The 20,710-nt window shown below is 37.4% G+C and overlaps 1 protein-coding gene across 1 annotated transcript in view; it reads left to right on the top strand.

The window, feature by feature from the left end:
- LOC136839651 (protein O-mannosyl-transferase Tmtc3-like) overlaps positions 1-20,710 on the top strand; it is a 421,244-nt gene that overhangs the window by 372,189 nt on the left and 28,345 nt on the right. Inside the window, 3 exon segments of the mRNA XM_067105972.1 lie at positions 6,534-6,654; positions 9,198-9,392; positions 12,607-12,824. Of these exon segments, the coding sequence (XP_066962073.1) occupies positions 6,534-6,654; positions 9,198-9,392; positions 12,607-12,824 (534 nt within the window).

Here is a 20,710-nt window from a genome sequence, read left to right as displayed (position 1 = left end):
CCCAGTAATTTTGTAAAACTGGCTAATAGAGAATGTCTGTTTTTTTGTCCCTTGATCTCCCGAAAATGAAAATTGGCAGTGTACAGAGCTTTTGTTAAAAACAGTTAAGTATACCTTAGTTTAACCAGACCACTGAGCTGATTAACAGCTCTCCTAGGGCTGGCCCGAAGGATTAGACTTATTTTACGTGGCTAAGAACCAATTGGTTACTTAGCAACGGGACCTACTGCTTATTGTGGAATCCGAACCACATTATAGCGAGAAATGAATTTCTATCAACCGAAATAAATTCCTCTAACTCTTCATCAGAGCTTTTGTAAATATGTCAAGGCGTGACAGGTATTACTGTTGGATTCTTAGATTTTATCATTTTCTGCATGTGTACAAAGTGGCAAGGAATTTTCAATTCTTCCTTCTTTTTATTATTATTATTATTATTATTATTATTATTATTATTATTATTATTATTATTATTATTATTCAGTCAGAAATCCGTGGATTCTTTCGTGGTATGGACTCAGGTTCTTCTACTTCAGGTTGTGGTACCTCCGACATGTTTCGACCATCTCGTTGGTCATCCTCTGGACGTGGTTGAGAAAGATCTGGAGAAACAAGGCGCTTGGGTCTGTATTTATAGGGGGGGTCTTGATCGGCGGCAGCCAGTGGTCGAAACATGTCGACGGTACCACAACCTGAAGTATTATTATTATTATTATTATTATTATTATTATTATTATTATTATTATTATTATTATTATTATTCGGCTGTGTTAAAACGTATTCTTCTTACTATTATTTGTAACACCTTTATGAAATTTGGTCGGGAGGCCCATGGCGGAAAGTGGTTATTTTCCCAAAATACTTCTGACAAAACCTTTCTTGAGGGGCATCATTCAACATTTCATTTTTTCTGGTTTCATGAAACAGGGTAGGTAGGTTCTTGTGCTGGTTGGTGAAATTTTTTCGGCTCACAGGCCAAAGTTTATTTTTTAACTTTTTTTATTTTTCTCTAATTTGGTGAAACTTGATAGATAGGTAGTTTTGTGTTATGTTGATTGAACTTGGCAATTTTTCAAGGTTATGCATCAGTTTAAAGGGTTATGTGTCAGTTTAAAGGATCACGCGTCAGTTTAAAGGGTCATGCGTCAGTTTAAAGGGTCATGCGTCAGTTTAAAGGGTATGCATCAGTTTAAAGGGTCATGTGTCAGTTGAAAGGATCATGCGTCAGTTGAAGGGTTATGTGACAGTTTAAAGGGTCATGTGTCAATTTGAAGGCTCATGTGTCATTTTCAAGGGTCATGCACCAGTTTAAAGGGTCATGTGTCAGTTTAAAGGGTCATGCGTCAGTTTAAAGGGTCATGCGTCAGTTTATAGGGTCATGCGTCAGTTTAAAGGGTCATGTGCCAGTTTAAAGGTCAACATTTTTTCTCTCCCCGATTCGAAGGAAATTTTATGAGTGTGGGATTATTTTCCACATGTGTTTGTCAACCTTGATCCCTTTCCAAGATCTCAGTTCTATTTAAATATCATCAGTTTATTATTTCTCACCCCACCACCCATCCTTTTATTAACTTGACCTCTTTTTCAAGAACTTAGGTCAGTTTAAAAGCAAACATTTTTCCGCTTCCTTTCCTATAGATCCAAGAAGCTTGGTCAGAGACCTATGGTCGTCGGAATCGTTGTTGTCAGGCACATAATGAAGTTCTGAGTGTGAAAAAACGTCGTTCATCCAAACCTTATTATTACTGCGGTCACTTCTTTTACCATGTATTATTATTTTGTCCAGCTAAACGTATATGGGAATCTCTAATCTCCAAAACATTTTATGAATTATTATTATTATTATTGTTATTATTATTATTATTATTATTATTATTATTATTATTATTATTATTATTATTATGTTCTTAAAGTTTTCTCAGTTTATAGACGCTATGCCGAGTGTCGTAATGTTACTTTTATTATAGCTATCACTGTTATTCAGCTCGATTTTCTCTGCATCCTGTGGAGGTACGCTACCCCATATATTCTCAGAAGTTTATCTTTCTCCTTTGTCCTGCTGAAATAAGAAGTCCAACGCTACTGCTATACTGAGAATAGAAGCGCACACAAAGGAAACTTTCTGTGAAAAAGGTAATGCATATTTAAGCGTGGCGCAAACAGGATTCTATAGCATCCTGAATGGTGTTTTGGAAAAACTCGTATCTCTAAATTCTGGTGATTTTGAGATCAAAGACTTCAGCCGTCACCAAGGACTCATAGAAACTCGTGGCTATTCAGAGTTGTACATGAAAGAAAACAAGTAAAAAAAAATGTTCCGAGGTTTCTTCGGCGCAATTGAGTTTTCTGTACTGCGTATAATGCTGTATCAAACTCTCAGCCACGGTCCATGAAACTCTCAGCCGAGGCTCATGAAACTTTCACCCACGGCCCGGTGGTGGCCTGTGTTGTTGGCACCTACAGCGTGACAGACGCATGATCATGGCTAACTTTAACCTCAAATGAAATAAAAACTACTGAGGCTAGAGGGCTGCAATTTGGTATGTTTGATGACGGGAGGGTGGATGATCAACATACCAATTTGCAGCCCTCTAGCCTCAGTAGTTTTTAAGATCTGAGGGCGGACGGACATACAAATAGCCATCTCAGTAGAAAACTAAAACCAGGTACTGTGAAAGCAGTGCATAAAGATCAATGATCTCTCGGAATAAATTAAAAGGACATGCAAAGTATACTACAGTATATCTAATAAAGAAATAACAAGTTCCTTGAAGAAAATACTTGTCAAGCGTGGTTGAAACTCGCGAATAGAAAATTATATGAGAGCGTTCAGTTTCTTGGAAACTGAATAACAGACATGTATGCTAAGGAACGATGAAAGAATAAGCAATAAGAGCATTCAGTATGACTGTTTACGCTAAAGATTAGTAAAGAAACTCTGCTGTTGTGTCGCTCTGTGGATAGGCTATGTATGATTGATGTTAGATGGTTACATAGTATCCCAAAGTCATGCATAGATTTGGACGAATGTCAGTGTTGGGTTTGGGCCAAGGAAGGAAATGTTTCTTCACATATGATGGCTTAGTATTATTCATGTTGTTGAATTTTAAATCATTGTTGCTCATTATATCACAGACATCACAGTAAATAACAAAAACTTCCAAAAATATCTTTGTTTTGACAAAAAAAAATGTCTATTTTTAGAAATCTGAACAGGATGCTTCGTGTACATCGAGTATTAGTCAAAGTGGTTTTTATCCCGCAAGCAACGCAGTGTGGTATCAACACTATCCGAAGTCAGAGTAATGGAAAGGTTCTCTCTCTCTCTCTCTCTCTCTCTCTCTCTCTCTCTCTCTCTCTCTCTCTCTCTCTCTCTCTCTCTCGGTTAGGATGCATCTCTGTAAATTTGCTATTATTGCAATAGAAGCAGTTTTCAAAATTGTTGAGAACACCTCGAAAACATTCAGGAATAAACTTCCTTGTACAAATAAGATACCAGTAACCTGTAAGATTCAACCATTTGGGGCAAATTATAATAAAAAGATAAAAAAAAAAATTATCCATTTTCCAAAGTACCGCATGTTTTCATGGATAGTTTCGCTTGATTCTCCGTATAATGAACCATTTTCATGCGGATATCAGGTTGCATTCGAATATTTGTCATTTCAAAAAGGGCACACAATGTAGCCCATTAGACTATACGACTCGGTGCTAAATATGACGCCATATGTAACGGAAAAATGTACACAGGTGTTCGACGCAGTGCTAAATACGGCGCCATATGTAAACAAGTGCTAATTATCAACTGGTGCTCCATTGGCTACCGATGTATAGGTGACTATTCATTTACGACGGATAGGGTATAGTTCCAGAGTTGTGCGATTGTAGAGATGAGAAGAAACAACAGTACAGGAGTAAAGTAAGTGTTCATGGCTTCTTGGGATAAATTTACATTATTATTATTTTGCAGTTGGATTAACACTACTGTCAACGTTTATATGAACGATTAAAATAGGCAAGTAAGGGTTATTTCAACAGCCTGCCGAGCAACTGCAATAAATAGGAAGAGAGATCTCTCCTTTCATTTGTACCTGCCACTAGAAAGGTATGTAGGTAGAAAGTGGAAGTCTTGGTGTGGCTTTTCTGGAGAAAGTGGACATGTCATAGAAAGTGGAAGACTGGTGTGGCTTTTCTATAGAAAATGGACATAGAAAGTGGAGGTCTGGTGTTGCTTTTCTATAGAAAATGGACATAGAAAGTGGGAGTCTGGTATTGCTTTTCTATAGAAAATGGACATAGAAAGTGGGAGTCTGGTATTGCTTTTCTATAGAAAATGGACATAGAAAGTGGAAGTCTGGTATTGCTTTTCTATAGAAAATGGACGTCTAATTTGGCCTTTCAGTATTTTTACGTAAAAAATGCTAGTGAAAGAAATCTAATTCTGAATATGACTGGGGCCCTGGGCGGCGATGTGGCCAAAATTTATGGATTGGTGCCTTCCACAAATTGTGTAACCTAATTCGTATATCACGTAGATTTGTAAAACTTTACAAGTTGCTGCGTTAAAAAAGTATATTGAATGATTTGTGAACTTTAGTATTTAATAAGGATTAAATAGGATGATTTATGTTAGTAACGAAAATGAGTTTCCTCTGTGGAATGGTACGGGATTTTGACTTCAACAGAATGTGTTTTGTGTGAAGGATGAGTTTAAATGAGTAAAATGACTAATGTATGTGCTAAATAGTTTACGATAAAAGTGCAGTAAAAATTTTTTTTTAAATTTTCGTACATTTAAGCGGATCTGGCCTGATATTTTAACTGTATGAATATGGAAGTCGAGTTCTGGTCGTTTGTAAAACAGAATCATTTTCCTTATTACAGTTTTTCATAGAAATATGTCAGATGTAGCTCTCGCTCCGAAGCCGTGTGAGCAAAATCTCATCAAAGACTTATTTCTGTGCCCTAAAAGGCACGGAACGGAGAGGTCCACACTAGTCCTCAGATACAACTTTATAGCATCTCCAACCGTTGGTTGCTCCAGCGTATAATACAACTCATTCTGCAACAAGCGAACCCGTGATTATACCGTTTCATCTTAACCGTTTCAAATCATTTTGAACAGCTTTGTAACAGATTATTCATTTTCTATTCAAGTTTATTTCTTTTTCTTTTGCCGCTTTTCATCGTTCAGATGGTAATGTTCTTTGAGCGTCGAGATGCTTTTCAAACTAATTTTATGGTTTAGTTTACATTTCGCTGAAGGTTCTTCAACGACGTCGTTCAATATTGTTTCACGTTGTGTATCAATCTTCCTACCCGTTTTGTAGCAAGCGTTCTGGAATTAAATAAAATGGGTACATACTGCTTAGGCAGGTAATACCCTTCAACGCCAACATATTATAATGCATTTAAATGTAAAAACGGAAGCATATGAATTATTAATAGTTTCCGAGATTTAGAGAAATGAAAATGTTAACATTTTGACTGTTGAATTGACCTTTGACCAAAGAAACATCAGGGTTAGCATTATTACACAGAAGTATTCACCAATGATAGTGATACATTTTGGGTTTCAGAAATGTCTTTTGTCCTTATTACACGCTTCTATTTAACTTGACCTCTGCGTCCGTCTGTCTGTTTGGGTCAAATCTTGTTCCCTTCGTCCGATGCACTTGAAATTTTGCATGGTTACTCAGTCCCGGTGACAGTACGACCCTACATGATCATTAGGTCAGCCGTGACCTCAGGCGACCCTATAATGACCTCTCCCAGTATCTCAGGATTTGTATGAGGTGAATAACTTTGGATTTTTCATACCTGCTTTGACTCGGTAGAGCAAGTTAATAACTCTACGGATTTTACAAACCTCCTTTGGTTCGATAGGATCGCACGTTCAATTTCGTTAGCTACAATCATAAATCGGTTACAATTTCTGTCAAAACTAAAAAGTATAAAATAAAAAATATAAAATAAATTTTTAAACACGGTTTATTAAATAAAAATAAAAAACAATTTTTCGAGAAACACCAGGATTTTCTGACAATTAATCATGTCTACAAAAATAAAAGCGCGGGCGCCAAACATGGAAGGAAATGCTACAAGAACTGAAATATATCTTTTTTTATTTTCTTGAAGCATTTCCTTCCTTGTCTGGGGCCCACGCTTTTATTTTTTTAGGCATGATTAATAGTAAGAAAATCCTGGTGCTTCTCAAAAATTATTTTTACTTTCTAGCGCATTTAATATAAGCTTGTATTAATTTTTTTCTTATATCGTGTTGGGTGTTCATAGGCTATTCAGTTGTGTGTGTGTGTTTTTTTTTGTAATCTAATGGTGCCTGAGGTGCTTTGGTACAGGCTTTTCGTATTTTGTCGTTTTATTATATTGATATTTCAAAACTGTTAACTCATATTCTTCTTCTGAATGCTCCATCGAAAGCAATTTCAATAGCCCATTTTCACTGTACAGGGACCACTGATATTGAAAGTCACCCCTCTACTAACATCGAGGGTTTTATTCTTTTTTTCCAGGCATTCTCGCAAGTACCTGTGGTTAGCCTTGCTAGGAATACTCGCCATACACGCTGTGAAGACTCACGTCAGAAATGCAGACTGGAGAGATGAATACACAATCTTCACGGCTGGACTCAAGGTAATTGTCTTCATTATTTCATAATCACGTCATCATCAAGTTCAGATTTCCAAGGTAATTGTCTTCATTATTTCATAGTCACATCATCAAGTTCAGATTTTAAAGGTAATTGTCTTCATTATTTCTCAGTCACATCTTCATCAAGTTCAGATTTCCAGGGTAATTGCCTTCATTATTTCATAGTCACGTCATCATCAATTTTAGGTTTCCAAGGTAATTGTCTTCATTATTTCATAATCACATCATGAAGTTCAGATTTCCAAGGTAATTGTCGTCATTATTTCACAGTCACGTCATCTTCAAGTTCAGATTCCCAAGGTAATTGTCTTCATTATTTCATAGTCACATCCTCTAGTTCAGATTTCCAAGGTAATTGTCTTCATTATTTCTCAGTCACGTCATCATCGATTTCAGATTTCCAAGGTAATTGTCTTCATTATTTCATAGTCACATCATCAGGTTCAGATTTCCAAGGTAATTAATTGTCTTCATCATTTCATAAGCACATCATCATCAAGTTCAGATTTCCAAGGTAAGTGTCGTCATTATTTCACAGTCACATTATTGTCAAGCTCAGATTTCCAAGTAGGCACCCGATTCTGAGACTATTTTCAGACCTTGTGGCCATAGATCCAAGGATATTTAGGAGGACATAAGATTTCTGATGGCTTGCAGTGACTAATGTGTGATTCCTAATTTTATTCAGTTTCAAATATCTCAAGTACTCAAAATCGAAAGAAACGGGTAACTTTTGGGGATTTACCTTTCTTATTTCGGACCACAAATACGCGTTTTATCTATTTTAGAGTCTGTCACTGAGAAAAAAAGGAATGATGTCAAGCTTACGCACAACAGTAAGCAAAAGAGAGCAAAAGCCTTTGTGTTGATGTCAGCAAGCAAATAGACATCAGTAAAATTAATTTTAATCGTAATAAAATCTTGTTAAAAAGTTAAGTATACCTTAGTTTAACCAGACCACTGAGCTGATTAACAGCTCTCCTAGGGCTGGCCCGAAGGATTAGATTTATTTTACGTGGCTAAGAACCAATCGGTTACCTAGCAACGGGACCTACAGCTTATTGTGGAATCCGAACCACATTATAGCGAGAAATGAATTTCTGTCACCAGAAATAAATTCCTCTAATTCTTCATTGGCCGGCCGGAGAATCGAACGCAGGCCCAGCACAGTGCTAGCCGAGAACGATATCGACCGGTCCAATGAGGAACTATAAAATCTTGTTAACAAGGGATGGAAAGGGGAGCTCTTTCTCTTGGCCTTAATTTTTCTTTAACATTCGACTGATGGATTTGTTTTACAGTTAAGAAGGACCCCAGCACTACCTTGCGGTACAGTATAATAACGCTACAAAGTAATAACTTACCTAATTAAAATTCATTCTGAGGTCGAAAGCCTTGCAGTGTTTGGCTATTGTATTGTTTCTGTCATTTACAATAACGGGTTTTTATGATGCCCGATGCGGTCATCTAAATTTCTTCCCCACAGAAGACCGACCACAACAGTTGCAATTCATAACATATAACCTGAGTTCTTCTTTTGTATTTTTGGTTTTAAAAATGGTTCTGGAGCTAATATTATTAAAATGGAATGCACATTTGTGCAGTTTGTCTCAATATTGCAAATTTGTGAAGGTTATCTGAAAATTATTAGTGATTCCTTCTGATGTACTTTACTATGAGAGGTAATTCTGTTTTTTTTTTTATTGTCTCTCCTAAATGTTCGTTTGTCTGAACAGTTTACGTCCTCCAGGAACGAAGCAGAATATGATACTCGTAAATTAGGCAAACAACTTTGTTGATGAAATTTAATACGTGAAAACATGTACGCCGCAATTCCAAGAAGGGGGAAGCGGTTGGTTGAGATCGCTAGTGAAGGGAAAAAAGTAAAATGGCGATCCCTTGTAAGCCTGCATTTTATTGCGTGCTGGTCTGCTACTTTTCCCCCACACAAATGTCTCGCTGTCAACACCGTAGCCACTAAGTATCATGGTACCCCTCTTTGAGTTTACATCAGGTAATTTGATGTAAAATACATGTGTGATACTAAATAGCCTGAAGAATATTTTCGAGTTGTATATTGTTCCTTTTTACATTAAAAAAAGTGTGCCTGAACACTGATGCAAAATCGCGAAAAGATCATTGACGTGATTATGGTGAAAAGAACTTGATTTCTTTTTTTAGTTGTTAATATGCCTTTTGATGGTATATTGGAAATCTGTCATCGTTATGTTATTTCTCGTCATAGTAGAAAACACGTTATGAAAGTTTTATGCTTTTTCAAATGTTTGTGGATGTTTTCCTTTGCTGTTGGGTGTTAGTATTCAAAACTGAGAGAATCATTTGTCATTTATAGCAGTATCACTTCCAACTTCGCAGTTTTTCTGTTGACGTTGCTTTGTTAAAATTATAAGTCGTTTTCCTTGACTTTTAATCAGGTGAACTCCCTCTTGACGCGCCTTGTCAGTTAGGGAAAAGTTTTGATTCATTTCCTTTAACATAATAGCATTTGCATATTGTTTTTACAGGTAAACCAGCGTAATGCGAAGTTGTTCAATAATGTGGGTCATGCTCTGGAGTCCCAAGGCCGTTTTGGTGAGGCCTTGAAGTACTTTCAGGCAGCTGTCAGCGTCCAAGAAGATGACATCGGGGCTCATATCAACGTTGGCAGGACCTACAACAACCTCAAGCTTTTCTCACATGCCGAACAGGCCTACCTCAAGGTGGGTGGTGTCTTATTGTGGCCACTGGGTGGTTTATCTTGGTATTTCCTTGATTATCTAGACGAACAAAGACAATACGTATTCTGATATTAGAGCGGTATTGAAAGTGGGAAGAACACAACTCAAGTTCAGACATAAGGCCCCCCCTCAGTAGAGCACCTTGGATTGAATGGATGACAAATAATAGATTAAGATAAAGAATTACATTAACATGCAGAATCTGTATGAATGACACATTGCTTGCAAGACGACATTAATGTAATTTGCGTCGAGAAATGAATCACTTCATCGCTATATATATTTGTCTTTTAACATATATATATATATATATATATATATATATATATATATATATATATATATATATATATATATATATATATATATATATATATCTTAGATAATTATTAGGTCTAATCCATAGTTTTTGAGGTCGCTGAGATGAATAGTGACACTCTTGATGTCCTTTAAGTCCAAGTTCAGCCCCGATAGGAATGGGGGTGAGAAGGGGTGAAATATAAAATGTCAGAAATGTTGGGCAGTGTAAGTGAAGCAACTAGCTTAACAGGAAGGGAGAGGGTGAAACAGTTTTTATCCCACGAATACCACACTTTCCAATGGATCTCCCTTTTAACTTTAAGAGATTGCAATTTCCAGTGAGACTTGCGTTCTTGATCACGATCAACAAGGCACAGGGACAGTCAGTTAAGTATTGTGGAGTGGATTTGAGATTGTCGTGTTTTTCCCACGGACAACTTTATGTTGCTTGATCAGGAGTGAGTTCACCCAAGAATTTTTTTTATTCTTGCTTCTGATGGTGAAACTAAAAATGTTGTTTACAGTCAAGCTTTTGTGTATTATAGTGAATTTGTAAAAGATTTTACTTTATAATATGTATACTGTATTTATATTTTTAAAAACCTATAAATAAAAACTCGTTGATATTACACTATAGATAGATTTGATTCCTTTTCTTGTCTAATAGAAGGTTCAGATAAATAAATATCCGGGTGTGTTCTGTACTTTGGGTGAATTCTACGGCCTGGGTGTCTTTTATGCTTTGAGTTTTACCGTTTAGTTTGGTATGTCATTTATATATTATTATATATATATATATATATATATATATATATATATATATATATATATATATATATATATATATATAGAGAGAGAGAGAGAGAGAGAGAGAGAGAGAGAGAGAGAGAGAGAGAGAGAGAGAGAGAGAGAAATTCGAAAAATGTACTGACTGTGAATAAAGGATATACAGTACAATAACATTGCATTTGTTGGGTAAAATATATAAATATGAACATTGGGGTTCCGCCCACGGTGAGATTTTTCAAACTAAAAGAAAAAGGGGTTTGCTTTATAAATTTTCAGTTTGCCAATAACGCTAACAAGTAAATTTCGACGTGGGCGAGCTTGTTAAGATAATTTTAGAAAGTAACATATATCATTTATGTTAACGATGAGGGATGCTTTGGTTATATGTAATGTAACAGGCGAGTTAATAGAAGCAGAAATACGGCTTTCAAAATACAATGATTGAATTGATAACATAATGCTTAGTTATATACGTAAAAGGATACATATGTGCAAACATAAACATACAACAAATACCTTAAAGTACAGACGCACACACACATGGTCATAGGCCTAAAAGGTAATTGTCCACGGTTGCTGATTCATACTTTGCTCGATACCCGGCTCCGTGCTCCAAATTGCAACATCCTGGGGCACAGGATTTGGAGGGCATTTCTTCTGTTGCTCCTTGGGTACCCTTGTTATGCATGTGGGCTGTCGTTGCCAGGCATCACAAACAAGTGTGGCAGAAGAGGAGAGGCAGGAATAACGAAATAGTTTAGTTTTGTTCAGATACATATTTTAAGAATCGTGTGTCTTCCTTTCGTAGTTCCGCTTGCATTGTTAAAGAAGGGGGTACATTTAGGAACATTAGAGACCCCTTCCCTCTCCCCCTACTGCTCTGTACAAACTTGACTTTTCTGCTTTTCTGACCTCTAACCCTCTGCCAGTTTTCTCTGCTATTCTGACCTCTAACCCTCTGCCAGTTTTCTGCAATTCTGACCTATAACCCTCTGCCAGTTTTACGCTATTCTGATCTCTAACCCTTTGCCAGTTTTTACGCTATTCTGATCTCTAACCCTCTGCCAGTTTTCTGCTATTCTGACCTCTAACCCTCTGCCAGTTTTTCTGCTATTCTGACCTCTAACCCTTCGCCAGTTTTTCTGCTATTCTGACCTCTAACCCTTCGCCAGTTTTTCGGCTATTCTGACCTCTAACCTTCTGCCAGTTTTTCTGACCTCTAACCTTCTGCCCGTTTTTCTGCTATTCTGACCTCTAACCCTCTGCCAGTTATTCTGCTATTCTGACCTCTAACCCTCTGCCAGTTTTTCTGCTATTCTGACCTCTAACCCCTGCCAGTTTTTCTGCTATTGTGACCTCCAACCTTCTGCCAGTTTTTCTGCTATTCTGACCTCTAACCCTCTGCCAGTTTTTCTGCAATTCTGACCTATAACCCTCTGCCAGTTTTTACGCTATTCTGATCTCTAACCCTTTGCCAGTTTTTACGCTATTCTGATCTCTAACCCTCTGCCAGTTTTTCTGCTATTCTGACCTCTAACCCTCTGCCAGTTTTTCTGCTATTCTGACCTCTAACCCTTCGCCAGTTTTTCTGCTATTCTGACCTCTAACCCTTCGCCAGTTTTTCGGCTATTCTGACCTCTAACCTTCTGCCAGTTTTTCTACTATTCTGACCTCTAACCTTCTGCCCGTTTTTCTGCTATTCTGACCTCTAACCCTCTGCCAGTTATTCTGCTATTCTGACCTCTAACCCTCTGCCAGTTTTTCTGCTATTCTGACCTCTAACCCCTGCCAGTTTTTCTGCTATTGTGACCTCCAACCTTCTGCCAGTTTTTCTGCTATTCTGACCTCTAACCCTATATGTTCTAAATTTCTTGTTGGTGTTCTTAGGCTGGTAACCCGCATGTATAAGTCAGGAAAACGAACGCATTTATAACCTTTCCTGGAGCTAGGTTACCCTCATTCCCACCTAGAACGTTCTCAAAGGAATCCAGTAAACAGTTCCAGTGAAAACAGAATGCGTTAGAGCACTTTCGTGAGAACTTCAAATATTTACGTGCAAATTTTTCCCAAATTCCGAACCACTTCAATTGTTCTTTCTCTGTTGCAGGCCAAGTCCTTGTTGCCGAAGGCCAAACCAGGGGAGAGTTATCAAGCGAGAATTGCGCCTAACCATCTGAACGTATTCCTTAACCTGGCTAATCTCATCGCAAGGAATGAGACTCGCTTGGAGGAGGCCGATGCGCTCTACCGACAGGCCATCAGCATGAGGGCAGACTACACCCAGGCTTACATTAATCGAGGTGACATTCTCATCAAAATGAATAGGTAAGGAATATGAGTTCTATTCATTTCAGTTTGATTCTAAAAAAGAACGAAAAGTGTCTCGCGGGAAAGGTGGTTTGAACTTAATATTATCCTTCCGATTTCTGAATAAAGGATGAAGTTCTTAGGTGGTAAAAAATACTAAAGCTTCATACGTGCTCCAGCCACGTTTGTAGAACTATCGTCAGCAAACCGTTCTACGCATAGTGAGCCATGAACGTCTGTCTTGCATGTATTCTAGCTGTGCTATTTGAAATTATTTAAAATTATATATATATATACTGATAGTATATATATATATATATATATATAAATTAAATATATATATATATATATATATATATATATATATATATATATATATATATATATATATATATATATATATATATATATATATATATATCATATATATATATATATATATATATATATATCTCATCACCCTGAAATTTTATATACAAACATTAAGCTACATATGTTGTTTAATATCAATTCGCGCTACTTCGGGAATATCACCGAAGGGGAATTGAAAGTGATGAATGATTTGGTACCTAAGTGACTTCGAACACCGGACAGTACCAGTCAGCGACTTCCACACCCAGTGGACTTGAACGTCGACTGCTAGTCGTTGACTAGTACTGTAGGGTGTTCGCGTCACTTAGGTACCAAATCATTTATTACTTATAAATTCCCTTCAGTGATATTCCCAAATTAGCGCGAATTGTTTATTAAACGGCATTTGTAGTGTGATATATATATACATGTATATATATGTATTTGTGTATGTATGTATGTATGTATGTATGTATGTATGTATATACACATACATACTTTCAGCAACCTCTAATCCTCTGCAGTCTTAAAACTACACGTGGTTAGATGGTTTCTCTTTATTTACAAGTTTTGTTTTGAGATCCATTTGTCCATTAAATTTTTCAGCCTGTACTTATCTGTACAGCAGCTTATTTTTTCTAAAGTACATATTTAACTTCTCCCTTCTTTCTTTATTTTTGACTTTTTCTCTCAAATTTTCTCCATAACCACCCTATCCATCTTTTTGTGTCTGCGCACATCTTTTGACATGCAGTGACTTGCAGTTTATACCCAAATATGCCCGCAGTTCATACCCAAATATGCCCCTTTCGCTTCCACAGCAAACTCACTTGTTTGAAATTTACAGCTCCATTTTCAGATTGACTCTAAACCTTTCCATTCTTGCATAATTCACCTCTTGTTTCATTTCTTTCATCCACATTCCACAGATCCTCAAACTACTCACTCCATTGCCTCGGGACATCGTCTCTCTAATTGTGTTTTGTCATTGTCTGCTCTAATACCTGTTTATCCTGTTTCTTTTGCATTTCATTTGCTGAGCAACTTTGGAAAGTGCTTTCACAGATTTAATCATCTGTTGTTTCAATGTCTATTTTTCTTCTTTCTTTTCTTTCTTATTCGACATCTTATATATCTGTATATGTACGTGATCCTATATGTCGTGCAACTACACCTTAATTAACCTTCCTTTTCCTTCGTGAAACCTTCTAATTCCTGCATCTCTATACCCATACACCGTTCTGACTCTGAAACCATCCTTGAATTCTTGTACTTTAGTGTCTTTAACCTTAGCTCATTTTTCACCCATATTATATGGCTTAGTGTATATATATATATATGTGTGTGTGTGTATGTATATGAATTTTATCACATCACCGTGATCCATGTACAAGCATAAAGCCACAAACGTCCTTTAATATCCAATTCGCTCTACCTCGAATGTAATGTATGTTACCCAAAGGGGAATTTTTTAGTTGATAATAAGTTCGTCGTCTCGTGGGCTCGAACCACGGAAGACAAGAACTCGCGACTACACTGGCTATATTTAATTTTAGGAGAGGTGAAAGAGAGAGATTACGTATTAAGTTTTCCCGCAAGATATTTTCAGTAAGACAAATGTCTTCCAATGCAACCGGGTGTATCCTCCCTCATTGCATAACAGTGTTGTGACCTCACCGTATATCTTCACTTTGTAACGTCCTCGTAGACTTTAACCAACTGTTTTTATGCTGCGGGTTTCAGCAGTTGGTTTCCCCGTATATTTGCCGGAAACATCTGCGTGTTCTCGCAGCCATTGGAGACATGTCGCCTGACATTCATGGAGACTTGTTACCGAGCCAAGAACGATGTGCTTTCGCCGCCATGTGTCGGCAACAGCTTTGGCACAGCTCTACGCACACCCCCTCCTTGCACGTCCGTTTCATCTAATTATCTTGAGCGTATAGCCACCACCACCACCATCATCATCATCATCATCATCGTTATCATCATCTTTAGCTAAACTGGGAGGCTTTTCCGCACGATCCCCAAATTACATTGCCTTCCCCGGTCACGGCCTCGAGTCCGAGTCTTAATCAAATCGCAGTCGGTGCCTGAGTGAGTGAGTCTGAATAATGCATCCCTGTTGTCTGTCATTGAAATTCTCCTGCCTCCTTCCCTTCGCTAATGATCTCGGTAGTGGCAGCATGTAGCGCCGAAGGAAGAGCAAGGGGGGCTGCCGCCGCCGCCATCACACAAAGAAGTGGAGGGACGGAATTCTTCAAATGGCTGCTGGTGGATGGTTCTCTCTCTCTCTCTCTCTCTCTCTCTCTCTCTCTCTCTCTCTCTCTATATATATATATATATATATATATATATATATATATATATATATATATATATATATATATATATATATATATATATATATATCTCTCTCTCTCTCTCTCTCTCTCTCTCTCTCTCTCTCTGTATATATATATATATATATATATATATATATATATATATATATATATATATATATATATATATATATATATCCCCTTTGTGATGTTTTGACAGCGATTACCCTTTTGAAGCGAAGTCCACGGCCCAGAGTAATTTGGTGTATTATATGCCACGTTCATGATGACGCTGTATAAAAATTTATCTACTTTTGAAGAAAAGAATTTTAAAGACAGAGGAGACCCGTGTCCTTGTTTTATCGCATGGACTCTCTGTTGGAAGCGCAGAATTTTAACGTCAACGAATTGTTTAGTTAATGAAATGCAAATTTATTCATATAAAATTTAGCTGGGTTCTAACACAAATGTTGGTATGTCAGAAAACAAAGAATGATAAGCTAACAATGCATGAGGTGGCGTTCTTTCAAAGTGTTCATAACTTCAGTATGGTTGCGCACGAAGGACTGCATTTGAAGCTGTGTTTATCACACATGGCAGTGGCTTAGTTCTATGACTGGAGAGGCTAGGAGGTGAAAGAAATGGAGTTGTTGTCGTTCGTTCGAAATGTGCAATAGTAAACCCAGAGGATGGCGAAAGATCACAGGGATTTAGGATTGCTCAGAAGTGCCTAGGTCTTGGTTCGTATTGGCGGATGGCAGTTAACCATTCTGTTACGTTGGTTGCTGTGACCGAAAGTTATGTTATCCGAATGTTTCAGTGTAATTCAAACCAGGGACTGTCTTTGCGTGGTTTGAAAAGATGTATTTAAACGCTCACAAATATGTTTATAGTTTTCAGTACAGTATTCGTCTTTAATTAGTAGATTCTAGCATCACAAACCTAAGATGGTGTAATGTCTGGCAATATTGCAACCACAAACAACCTATTAAATGTTGAGTTTTGGTAATGGAAGGCTTGTAATAAATTCTCTCTCGAGAACCTGTTCCTGTGAAGATTCATTGAATTCTTATTATATACTTAGTAATTACCATCGAAACCTTCTGTCGTCTAACAAGGACAAAAGTCTAGCAGTCCTTCGTTTGGAGGCCTCATCAAACCCATTACCTTCGAAGGATGCAGCATTTTGTAGATCTTTATCTAACCACATTATATCTATTGTTGTTGGTGGCGCAACATCCTTTCCCATGCACAGCGGCGTTCCTCAGGGCTGCAGTCTCACCTGTTCTTTTTCCTCTTCTTTATCAGTGACCTTCAGTCTACCTCCTCTTTATCATGCTTTTGCCAGTGATTCTGCCCCCTTTTTATGTTTTTCATGCACTTCCCCGCAATTTAATATTTCAAATTCCTATTTCTTTCTCCATCAACTCGTATCTTACAAACATATATGAAGAGGGATTCTTAGGCTCTAAAATGTTATCATGTATTTCTACTATTTTTTTGAAAATTTAATGAAACCTCTAACTTACATTGTTTTTCAAGTTCTACTATTTCAAACTAGTCAGTGAAAGAGCCCATATTTTAAACTGCTAAATCTCCCTCTTAAAATTAGGGCTATTATTTAATTTTCATGCTCTTACCTTCATCTCGCGATAGTCTTATTCTCCTGTGTTTGCCATATTGCTCTTTCGGGTGGTTCATCTTTTGTCTTCCTTCTTCACAGCGTTGAATTATTGGCCAGTTTTTCCTCGTCATTCTGTCACTTTTCAACAAAGGTAAGATTTCTCTGTTTTTCATACGGGGACTTTGAGTTCAAGGAGTAATGTTAGTCTCTGCTCCACTCTGATGATGCCTCAGGCCGCGTCTTTCTACACTCACTGTGGAAATCGTGAATCTATTGAGAGGGGGTGATAAGTGATCACATCTCTATAGAGAAAAAAAGATTGTGGAACACTCACAATGCCTGCATACAAGACTGAAAATTGAAATGAGATTGTGGAATATTACAGCAGACGCATACTGGTAGTAAAGAGCTATTGTAATTTCTATTATTTGGATTGTATGTAGGGTGGTATGCTAAATATTCTTTCGGTCAAGTGATGGTATAGCTGCCTATCAGTGTCTCGTGCTGTACAGTGCAGAAGGGGGGATATGTTATAAAGGAGAATTATAGGGAACTTTGCAACCATTAGTATAAGGGCCTCAATGCTCTTCAGGATTTCATGATGTATGTAAAGTATATATGTATCCATTAAGACAGGTGGTACAGTTATTACTGATTTGCCTTCCAGCCTTCCAGTTGGAAGAACACGTTTGATATTTCCTTGAGAGACACACATCCACTTCTTACTTCCAGAAAATATTAAAAAATCCTAGTGCTGGAAGGATGCAGTTTTATTGACTAGATTTGTTGGAGATTTTCATCTGTTTACCTTGCTTTTTATAGCAGGATTTTAATGGTTTTATAGAATGCCTTTGCTCTAAGATTAAGGAGTTGCATCAGCTATTGTTTTTTTTTTTTTTTTTAGATTGTGGTACGTTGGTAGTTTTATTTGGAATATTACCTCTGATTCTTTATTTACTTTGGCAAGAAGATGTACAACTCTACAGCAAAAGTCAGTCCCAGTCTTGAGCCCTTTGTCATGCTGCTCTAAATACTTAGTTATTTCCTGAATCTTCCATTTCTATGGGTAACATCATGTGGGTGGGATAGAGAAAGCTAGCCTTGACCACAGGAAATTTTTGTGGTGAAAACATGTAAGTATTATGATATAATGTTAAATGTAGTGTCTCTGCCAACCTGCTTAGATTAATTCAGAAAGCGTCAGTATGTTGAAAATTACTGCGGGGATAACGGAGGCGTTTAAGCTTGATTGCAGAGTGCATTCATCCTTAGTTGCAGCAAGATTTAACAAGACGAGCAATTACTTACATTCCTTAGGTATGCCTGCTTCCAATAGTGGCCTATTTCCTATCCGGGGAGATACCTTTGTCGGTCTTTACAACACTCAATAATTGTCCTCTGTTTATTTTAGAATTCTGATTTGCTATCATTCAAATCAAGTTATGTGCAAAAACCAATTAAATAATTTCACATATGTACTGCATAACCTTTTTCTAATACTGAGGAGATTCCGGTGTGATTATATTATAACCAAAGGGTAATTTTTCCTTGAACCGTGTTTCAGGTCATTACCGGTGTTAGTAGATTGTCACATGGCCTGGAGGTATTGATATTGTTATTGGGCGTATTCATGAATGAGGAGTTAGTTTAAAAAATTTGCCTGATATTTTTTAAAGTTGCCCCAAATTTTGTTCATGCAGTTCAGCTCACCCTAAATGTACTCGTTGTTGGAAGAGTGATTAATGCAAATATTCCCACCTTAATAATGTTCGTTGGCAAACCAAATAGAATGCCTGAAGTCATTCCCCAAATAACACCTCCCTAACTCCTGTAGCTAGAGGACTGATCTTGAAGATAGTTCTGTCATCAGAATGTGAGTATATATTAGCACCTCTAAGGTCTAAACCATTATTGCATCATAGATCCCACCATTACCTTCGAGTAGGAGCTCCAGTCTAAACCAGACTGCAGTGATATACCCCATGAGCATTCTAGGGAAAGGTATAGTGAAAATAGCACTGTCCCTAAGTGTTGCTTATATTGAACGCCAGTGGTTATATTATGTGGAACTAACTCCTTAACGAGGAATGTCTATATTCTGTGGTGGTTTACCCCCTGTTGCCACTCCAGGGCAGGTTATGATGATAACAGCAGCATCTCTTGTGTTAAACTTTCTGGAGCCACTTCTCAAAGAGATGGGGGTTGTGCCCCTAGAGAAGTTTCAGAAAATTGAATTGCTGCTCGTGAGTAACAATTTGAAATATTTTCGCTTTTAAAAATGATACGTCTTAAACGCAGTTTTAAATCCTGTTTCTTGGGAAAGTATGCACAAACCTTTTAGAGCCCAGATTGAAAAAGGATGGCTAACGATTGACCAGGTCATTTAACTAGCAATTCTAGTGAAGGTTTCACTTAAATGTTGTGAGACGGATGAATGACGATGATGCAGTTTTGCTTCCTAAGGACTGTCATAGATCCAAGTTTAGTTTTCTAATCTTTTTGTTATTTCTGTTATGAAATTCGTAGTCAGTCCAGTTACCCTGGCTGCCTACCTTTACTTTTGATGTGTGACTAGGGTTGATTTGGATGCACCAAAAAATTCTGCATTTTTCTTCCTCACAAAAAATGCCAGTGACGTCACAGTTCAGAAAACTGCATCATATAGAACTTCAGTAAAATTAACAAACTAGTTAATATTAGTATTCGAGATGAAATTGTTTTTTGAAATAGTGTACTTCACTCTGTGAAGAGGACTACGTAGGAAAAGTACAAGGCTTATGCGTTTTTATTGGGCAATGTTTCATTTCATTTATATTGAAAGCTGAATTTGAACTGTGTTTTCAACCAGCGACCAAACCCCAGGGAGACCTTTGATTTATTTTTCCAATGGTTGTAACTTTACCTGAAACTAGACATTGAGGAAAACTAGTTAACATCAAGCTACGCCAATCAAACCTGCACCTTTTCTCGTGCAAGAAAAAAATTTCGACCAGTGACAGAGACCGGGCTTGTGGGATATATCCCATTCTTCCGGGAGTAGATCTCTGCATCAACACCGGACAAGAATAAATTTGTTGTGCCAATCACGGGAGCCTCCTACGGAGACCCACCGCTGCTGCTCCTTCTTTCTGCGACGCATTTTCCTTCTGTTCCTCTTCTGCCCAACCCTTGCTCCTAGCTTTGGACAAGGGGCGGGTTGCGCTTTTCGCTCCTTGCAGAGAGAGAGACTCGGCCTTAGAAGAAATCGAAAGAAAACGCGCTAAATACTGTATGGTCAGGGGATTCCCCTTTTAAAATGATGGTGATGGCTGTGATGGGCATCTTAGTAAAAGGTTTCAAATGCTGGAAATACAAAGGAAATAAAAAAAATATGCCGAGTTGAGTGGCAAACGAAATAAAAAAAAAAATATGCCGATTTGAATGGCAAAGGAAATAAAAAAAAATATGCCGATTTGAGTGGCAAAAGAAATAAAAAAATATGCTGAAAAAAATTTGATATGAGTGGCAAAGGAAATAAAAAAATATGCCGATTTGAGTGGCAAAGGAAATAAAAAAATGCCGATTTGAGTGGCAAAGGAAATAAAAAAAATGCCGATTTGAGTGGC

The sequence above is a fragment of the Macrobrachium rosenbergii genome, chromosome 6 (genome assembly GCF_040412425.1).
Source record: "Macrobrachium rosenbergii isolate ZJJX-2024 chromosome 6, ASM4041242v1, whole genome shotgun sequence".
Classification (NCBI taxonomy): Eukaryota; Metazoa; Arthropoda; class Malacostraca; order Decapoda; family Palaemonidae; genus Macrobrachium; species Macrobrachium rosenbergii.
The sequence above is the reverse complement of the archived record's forward strand: the minus strand, read 5'-3'. Positions and strand labels throughout refer to the sequence as shown.